Source organism: Aphelocoma coerulescens, chromosome 4 (genome assembly GCF_041296385.1).
Source record: "Aphelocoma coerulescens isolate FSJ_1873_10779 chromosome 4, UR_Acoe_1.0, whole genome shotgun sequence".
Taxonomy (NCBI): domain Eukaryota; kingdom Metazoa; phylum Chordata; class Aves; order Passeriformes; family Corvidae; genus Aphelocoma; species Aphelocoma coerulescens.
The window spans coordinates 2,048,469-2,057,741 of record NC_091017.1 but is presented as its reverse complement, the minus strand read 5'-3'; the positions used below and the strand labels follow the sequence as shown (position 1 = coordinate 2,057,741).

Here is a 9,273-nt window from a genome sequence, read left to right as displayed (position 1 = left end):
CAGCACCCTGCCCCACAGCGCTCCCCCACAACCCCCGTCCCGCAGTGGTCCCATGTCCCCACACGCCCGTCCCACAGCGCTCCCGTGTCCCGATACAGGATAAAGATGAACGCTGACCTGACTGGAGCAGCCTGAGGATGCTCAGCCCCCGCGGGTCAAACTCTCTGTCTATCTGTGTGGGACCCTATTCATGCTGTTCCTTGAGGGTTCCAAAACACCCGTCTGAATTTAAAACCCCTCCACGTCCTGCTTCAGACCGAGAGATTTCTGTACAGCCTGGTGTTGCACCAGTTTGGGATGTGCACTTCCAAGCTTCCCTTCCCGTGGAATGAATCCAAGGCCCAGTGCGTCAGGAAGGAGGTGGTGGATCAACTCCCTAAGTCAAAGGCTGCCTCAAAGGGCTTCTCAGCTCAATGGAGTCCTCAGGACCAGATAAAGGAAAATAAACCATCATCTGGAGAATTTCTGGGGCTCTTTCCCACATGCTCATGGACAAACACAAAGGGATGAATGTGCCAGGACAAACCCAAACTGCAGCGATCAGATGTGTGTACACACTGGAGACAAAAGTCTGGGGAGGCAACTCCGGCAGATTAGCACAGGGTTTGATCTGGTGAGGTTCCACAGCTCCAACAAACAGAAAATGTTTATGAAACGTCGCGGGTTGGAAAAGCAAATCCGCCTTCTCCACTGAGCCATCATCAGTGCTGAGCTCTGCCAAGCTCTATTTCGAGGCACAGTCCCTGTCTGCAATGCCAGTGATGACGGCCAACACTTTTCTCAAGTTTATTTTGATGCCAAGGCCTCTGAGATGGCCATAAACGTGCACGACTTTTCCTCAGGGTATTCCTGATGTGGGCCAGAGTTCCATCAGATATACCTGAGCATCCCTCCCACCACACGGCAAACGAAGTGGCACATTGACTGATTTTTGGGGAGGATGAAAGCTGTTTAAGACATGGATCTGCTCCAGTTTGAAGAATTGCTGCTAATAGAACCTACTTCAAACCGGCTCCATGCAGTGACATCATTCAGGTAATGTTTACTGGATGAGGCTCTCAGCTCCAGTCTCTGGTATTCAAATCCCCTTAGCAGCTGATCCCTTCTTTTCTTCCCCACACTCTGAAGTGTATCTTGCCATCACAGAGGTGGAGTACGGATGTTCTTCCTCCTCCAGCTGCTGTAGGAAAGCACATAGTGAACACATGTTCCAGTTTACCTAAAAGGACAAAAAAGGTTCATATTGTAAGCACAGAGCATGACAGCTCCAAAAGTATCAATTCAGGTACCTGCTTGAACACATACATTCCTTTCCCTTTACTAATTTAAACCTAACAGAACACTCTGAAAAATTATCCTTCATATCTCATGTAGCCTGAGGGGGGAAATCTCTTATCAGAGTGTGGCTCATTTCCCAGGTTAGGAGAGAGGGATCCCTGCCCCATTTTTGTTCCTCAGTATTAACTCACTTGTTGAAAACAGCTCAGTAGGATCAAGAAAAAAACAAACCACCAAACCCCAAGGATCCTTAATATAGGTGATGGACTGCAGCTTTGGGATTAAAAACAGGGAAAATGAGTCTGCTCCCTGTGCTGCCTGGACCTGGCAGAACAATGGAGTGTTGTGGGCAAAAGAGGAGTCATGGTGAGGTCAGGGAACAGAAACTGTTGTTGTTTTCTATTTTTTCCCTTATGCAAGGAATAATTTTCTTTCAATGTGCCATTTATTTGGGATTCGGGGAAGTGTGAATGTGGGGGGAGAATGAGAAGTGGTTCCAGCATTCTCAGGAAACACAATTTATCTCTTCTGTAACATGCTGTGCTTTACAGAGCAGCAATTCCTTCCTGACATTCTTTGGGAACCCAAAGATGCACATCCTATTAAACAGGGATTATTTCAACCATCCTTGCTAAACCACTTTCCAGTATGGCCTGGCAAAACTTGTCCAGGCATGCCTGCAGAGCAGTTCCTCAGGAATGGTTGTGGAAGGCTAATAGCTGTGTATTGACTGGCAGGGGATGATACCAGAGGTGTTGATTGGGCCTTGTGGCGTGTGGATTTCCACACCGAAATCGGATTACAACCTGTTGTGATTAAGGGACACAGACTAATTAACGCTCTAGACACAAGCGGTCTGCCCACTCTGGACACCCACGGAAGGAAAACAGGGGTCACTTGGAACAACAGCTCCCTTGAACCACTTAACCAAAGAGCTCCACACGATTTACAGCCACTAATTAGTCCAAGTGCTCCACTGCTGGCCTATTATTCCAGTATGGAGGACAGCAGCAGTGTTGACAACTGGAAGGCAGAAGTGACAGAGTTGCATTTTTATACAAAGTACACATACTAGAAAACACCTATCAAGGCTCCATATGTACACACACTGAGAAATAATTTACAGATTCTGTTGCTTTAACAGCAATGGGATCAGTGCCTTGGGGATGAAAGCTATCAAAACCTTTGCATGGGCTCCCCCTCACCAGGCCCTTGGGGAGGCAACAAGTCTAGGAGATGAAATGATTCATAAACCAGTCAGAGTTTAAACCTTGTTCCCCAGACAGCAGCCCCTGAGGGAAAGTGGCATTTGATCCTCCAGTAGCCATGGGAGCAATGTCCCCACTGGTACAGCTCCTGTCTGCCCAGAGGAGTGTAATTCCACACCTCTCACCTGGTGCTCCTGGAAGTCGACTTCAGCATTCATAAATAAATGAATTTATTCAGATTTATCACTTGCTGCCTATGAGACCAAAGGAGAGCAAGGCATCCTGCTAAGAGATTTAAATGGAGGTTGGTGTTGGGGAAGAGACTCACGGGACAAGTCCAGAGAGCAGCAGTGACAGTGTGTCTCCCAGAGACCACACCCCGAGTTCCAAACAGCTGCTGGAATAAGGAAGGGAGGGGACAGAGAAAAGAAACTCAGCGTGTTTGCTCAGGAAACTCAGAGCAGAAAGTATTTTGAGCTAACAAGACCCAAACACAAATCAACGGAAACTTAATAAGTTTAGGACAGAATCTATGTTTTAATTTAAATAAATCTGCCATGTACTGATACCATATACTTTGCTTACTGAAAATAAAAGCTGCCTTATTTATATAAGAACCCCTACACCAGTACAGCTGGACCACAGTCCTGGGACAAGACTCCCAAAACGAGTTCCCTAAAAGAGATAAATCCAAAAATCTACTGGGAAACAGTTTCTTTCTTAGGAAATGTTCTTATTCTCAGCAGCTGGCATAAAACTTGTAAAAACACAGCTAAAAATTAAATTGCCTGCAGTGCTAAAACCCCGATTCTTGAAGGAAATTCCAAGTCTTCACTGAGAATTTTCCCTAACACAAAAGGATTCTGTTCCAGAAATAACACCAAGGACAGGCCCCTGCCTATTATTTCATGGCTCTGAGTGAGCCCATGTACAGCATGTTGGGAACCACAGAATTCCATGATCCCTGATACTGACAGAGCAGGAGGAAAAGGCTGCAGACTGAGCTGCCTCTGTGCTGAACCCGCTGCTCCACCTGTGTTGTCATGGAGGCCTCTCTCCACACACAGAGCTGGAAAGATCTGGAAAGCACACAGGAGCAAACAGCAAGAGTCCAGTGCAACCCATTTTTTTAGTATCATCAAATCTTGTTTTGGAGGGTTTGAAAATGGCTCTGGCATGAGAAGAGGAAGGAGGAGCCTTACCCCCAGTGCAAACTCTCACGTAAAGACAGCAGGAAGGAAGGCACTCCTGGTGACTTCACCAGGGCCACAGCAGGAATATCTGCAGTTTTGTTGCTCGTGGGTGGTACTTGCCCCACCTTGTCCAAACTTCACTCCCTGGTCACTGAGAAAAAGGAAGCAGGAAAGACTCCAAATCTGTGACACATTTCAGAACTTACCCAGTGACTACAATCATTGTTCATGATTTCGGTGGGGGGTGGATTCAGGTACCCTCTGTCTTAGTCCTCACTGGTTCCCACTCCAGCTACTGTCAGAAATCTACGCTGCATCTTCAGGTCTAATAAAAGGTAACTTCCTGCCTTATTTAGCTAATCATTCCTGATGCACATATCCACTTTCTGCAGGCAGCCATACTTGAACAGCAGCTGGTGGTGCAGCCCCAGCTCTGCTCCCACTGCCACTGCTGTGCGGCACAGGGAATCTTCCAGGAGCCAAGAGAATGACATCAAATGGCAATAATTTGCCTTCAGTGCAGGTTAAATTGTCTGAAAGGCAGCTGTGTGTTTCAATAGCCTTGTGCTTGTCGAAGCATGACCACAGAACCAGCAGTTTGCTCAGAGGCCTCCTTTAATAACCATTTGTTACTGGAATGTGCATTTAATTCATTGTATATTTTTGTCACTTATTTTAAGTGGGTTCTTTTATTTAATTGACAGGATAATTCTAGGCAGTGTTATACTTATGGCTTTGGAAAGTTTTGTTGGTTTTTTTTAGAAAGGTAGTTGTGCATAATTTCAGGAGGCGTTTTCAAAATCACAGGGATTCTGCATAAATGGAATTTAAATTAGTCATTAAAAGTTAAACCAAGAAAAAGAAAAAAAGTAAGGCAGTCACCTTCCTGCCTGTAGAACTAGGCAACTGCTGAGTAAAATGATTTGCTAGGAAGCATTTAGTGACAAGGACTGGGAATGGATATTGTAAAATTATTTTACGAATTTACACTTATTTTGCAATTTAACATTCCATTTTCCATAAAAGATGAGAAGTCCCTTAATTATCTAACAAAATACTCCTTTCTCTCCTTTCCCAGGCTGTCTTAAATTCTTGTATGCTTTTTGCTAAAATTGAGATCTTGGGACAATCTTCTGTACTTTGCATAGGGATAATCACTAATTATGAGATCCCATGAGCCTGTATATTCTTCTCTTTATCAGACAATACAAACAGACTATCACAGATGGAAAGTTTTTTCAACTGTAAATGGGAAAAATTTCAGTCTACTGGATCGGTTATTCCTACTGACATAACTAGCAGTCGGAATTCTGGAAGTCTTCTGGAGTCTGCTGACCTTATCCCTGTGCCAGTAAGGAACATTCCAGTTTCCTCCTTGCTTTCCAAATGACTACCTTTAGTCATTTCACATCCATTGGTGCTTAATGCCCTCCTCTTACTTCCCAATAATTCATACTTCTGTTTCACGAGACGAACTGCTCTGTGCCAGTGTGAACAGAGATGCACAAATTTCCACGCCCAGCACCACAGATGTTTCCCAAGGAACAGCTGCAAGAACATTTCCAGCATAGTTCTATCTTAAGATACTGCATCCAGGCACGTTTCACTCACACACTCTTACTACTTGCCAGAAGAAATAATTCAGATGGACTTTCTCAGATGCACCAGCAGCAAACGCGATCCTGATCCATGCAGAAAATGGCAAATTATCCATTGGAAAAGGCACACCTACAACCACCACAGCAACACTATACATTTTGCAAGGTTGTAAACTCCTACAGTGCTGATATCAGCTCCCCAGGACACAAAATATCCAATTATAAATATTGATGTCTACAGTAAAGTATAGCCACAGTCAAGTAATTAACATGAACTGCCTTTTAAACGCAGAGAAAAGAAAGGAATTTTGATGTTTTTGAAGGGAAAAATGGAAGAAAACTTATAGTCAATGACACCCCTCTGCCAATACTAAAAAGGTAAAACTGGGCATGCTGCTAAGGAGGAGGCACATTCATTCAACAGTGTCTGCTGTTGGTGTTCTTGCATGTTGTGACATGCGTTTCCAACTAATAATCTATTTTCTAGGAAGAATGATGGGTTTCCTGGTGGGATCCCTAGGATGAGGGACACAGTCTGAAGATATTACTGTCACCAAGTTAAATGAAATAGAGCTGGAACAGAACACGTTCCAAATAGCAAAGCAAACAGCAGAAAATAGCAGTTCTGGTTGAGAAAATTACATTATGGGGCTGTTTATTAGTAAAACTAAATCAGGTTAAAAGGTTAATTTAGCGTCTGCAGTTCCCCTCTCTGAAATAATCACTGAGTGAGGTGACAGAGGTGCTTCATTTGCTAAACGTGAGCACGTATTTCACTGTTCTGGATGAAAGCAGAACTGTGTCCTGGTGTTTTGAGAAGCTCCATGCTGGGAACAGATAGGGAGAGAATCTTGTGCAGCTCAAAGAGAAGGGTTTGTTTTCCTAGTAAATGATTTAAATTCCTGCTGGTAGGAAGAGCAGGGTGGGAAGAGCTACACAAAGTCCTGAGAGGCTGTGGAGATGCTCTCGAGCTGACACGCCTGTGAATCCACTGATGGTGGCTTCTAAGGTCGACAGCCTTCTTTAACAGCTGCAGTGGAAAGCTACATTTAAGCTCCAAGAAATGAAGGAGCCTGCATCTAGTTTCCTTTTTTCCTTTGCCACATTCTTCAGGAATACTGGGTTATTTTTTTTTTCAAAGGGCAGCTAATTATTGCCTGTAGGAACAAGCACAGCTGATGTTCTCATAAGGTAGAACAGCCTAATAATTTGTATATACTGATTTCCACACTACTTACTCAGAAAATCAGCATTGCATCGATTGATACACTGCACAAAAAAAGGTAAGATTTTTCAAAAGCAACTAGTGATTTTGGATAGTTCAGTTTTCACAGAGATGACACAGTTCAGTGCTCAAACCCGTTTCATTCCTCTGGGAGAGATCCTTTGTGCTGATTTTTCCTTGACAAGCACTTACTCCCTGGAAGCTGAGCAAAGCCTTGTCAGGTAATTTCACCATAAACCATGTTTTTAGGATTCTCCGTGTTTCCTGCTGCTGCTCTCCCCAACATTGCACACTTGCAAACTGTGCCTCTCACAAAGAAAACTGAGTTTAACTTTCTTTTCAGCTTCTGGAAAATCGAGGATTCCTGAGAGTCTGGTCTGTTTCCTTTTTTTTTTTTTTTCTTAATGTTTTTTTTTTTAAACCAACATCAACATTGTCTCCTCTGGGCTGATCAAAGCCTGCTTGCTACTTCAAGGATCACAGGTTAGCAATAAATATAGATTAGTTATGTAATGGTCGGAGTCAAAGCACAAACACAGTGGTAACTACAGGGATAATTGGACTTGCTCTGTCACGGAGGGAACTTGACCAGCTGAACCCAAACAGCAGTTATTTTTATAAGCTTGCATGTTTCCAGCCCCTTGGGATATTCAAATGCTTTACAAACTATTTTAATGTAGCCTCACAGCCTGCCTGACACGAAGGTGAATTTACCCTTGCTCTGAAGCTGCTGTGTGCACATAGATTTGAACTCCCCGAGCTTTGCATGCCCATGTTGAACTCTGAGTGCACCTAAGTTGGGTGGGTATGAAAATTACCATTAACCTTTGCATCTGTGGGTTTAACTGACTGGTCAAAAGTCACACAGGGAGCAGCACTCGGGTCTCCAAAGCGCCACAGAGCCAAAACCACGGGACCATTTGGTTTTTCCTCTGAAGGGTTTTTAAACAACACAGATAGAAACGTCTGCTGTAAGGATACATGGAATCATAGAACGGTTTGGGTTGCAAGGGACCTTAAAGATCATTCCAGTTCTACTCCTTGACACCGGCAGGGACACCTTCCACTGTCCCAGGTTGCTCCAATGCCTCGTCCAGCCTGGCCTTGGACACTTCCAGGGATCCAGGGACAGCCACAGCTTCTCTGGGCAACCTGTGCCAGGGCCTCCCCACCCTCACAGGGAAGAATTTTTTCTAATATCCCATCTAACCCTTCCCTTGCTTGTCAGCATGAAGCCATATTGCCTCTTTCCCTCTCCCCCTGCAGAACAGGCCCAAACACATGGAGTTCACGCTGGCTGCCTCCATCTCCTTCCCAGCAGTGCCCCTAAATCCCTTGGTTGTGGTCACTGCCCCAAACTACGAGTGGGATTTTGGAAAACCACCACAGCTTTACAGACTTCTTAAACACAAGGCAACAAGACCCAGAAAAATTAGAATGGAATTGAGAAAGTGAGATAAAATTCCAGCAGGACTTACTTGCCCTTCTCTGCACCTCTGTCAGTTCTAAGAGTCATATTCTGTTTCAAGATAAAAATGAATAAAAATGGAAGGGAGCAGCACACGGCAGGCTTGGATTTGAAGAACAGTTCACCCTGTGCATAGAGGAGTTGCTGCAGCAAAAGTAGCCTTTCATTTCAGTCTTATATGTTACTAGGGAAAGGGTTAAAAAAAAGCTTGAGATGGATGAATTTTTAGCAAACTGATTCAGACTTAATTTGCTGGAAAATGAATAGAAAAAAAGAAATCTATGTTCTCTCTCGATGATTTATGTCACTGTGCTTATTATCTCCGGAGGAAATCCTCCTTTGTGTGCTGTCTGAACAGCCAATAACTACAGATACTGGAAGGAGTTTAAAGGAAATAATTTGCCTTTGCTCTGAACTTCTTGCTTTTATCTCTTAATTTCAACCTCTGGTGGTGCGGCAAGATTCTGACACTCATCACCGTGCCAGGATTTGCATGCCAAGTATTTATTCTTTTCCTGGTCTTTGCTGTACAGTATTGTAACACAGCCCAAAATCCATTAAAAAAAAAAAAAAAAAAAAAAAAAAGTCTTAGGGTACAAAAGAACTTATAACACTCAAACTCAATGAATAAACGGAGCTGCGAGACAACAGCTCAGCTTCCACGGCACTTCAGGCATCTTGTGCTGCCAGTGGGAATGCCAGATACAGCCTGGAAACAAGGAAAAGGACAGTGCTGCAGGCCTTTGTGCCAGGGAAAGGCCTAAGGAAGTAAATAAAGCCCAGGACAAATCCCTGTTTACATTTTGCAGGGCAGTAAATACGGGATCACCACGGATAACACAGGGAGCTCAGTTCCAGCACACACAGGCTGGGAAACACGGGATATGCACGGAACAGGCGAGAACATGACGCTTTTGCCGAAGATCGGCACAACTCGGGGCTCATTTACAATGAATTTACAAACAAACACATTTTCCTATCGCTTCGCCAGTGTTTTAAAGGCAACTTTAACGATCGTCCCCCGGCCCTGCCCGGAGCCCCCCCCAGCGCCCTCACAGAGCCGCGCACGCGCCGCAGATGCCGTCGCACGAACCCACACTGCCGCGCGATGCTTCCGCCGGGAAAAAGAGTCCCCTTTCTCCCCCCCAGCCCTCCCACTCCCCCTCACAGCCGCCGGGCCGGGGGAAGAACCGGGAGGGGTGAACCGGCAGGGGAGAACCGGGAAGGGGGAGCCGCCTCCAGCCGCCGCCGGCCTTCCGTGTCCCTGACGCGCGGCTTTGTCCCCCGCCGGCGGCGCTGAGGC

General features: G+C 45.1%; 1 protein-coding gene across 1 annotated transcript in view; it reads right to left on the bottom strand.

Annotated features, from left to right (window-relative positions):
• The window catches only part of SEPTIN11 (septin 11), an 85,801-nt gene that overhangs the window by 2,047 nt on the left and 74,481 nt on the right, over window positions 1–9,273 (bottom strand). Inside the window, exon 10 of the mRNA XM_069012421.1 lies at window positions 118–1,219. Coding sequence (XP_068868522.1) covers window positions 1,216–1,219 — 4 coding nt within the window. The 3' untranslated portion in view covers window positions 118–1,215. The remainder of the gene's footprint in view (window positions 1–117; window positions 1,220–9,273) is intronic.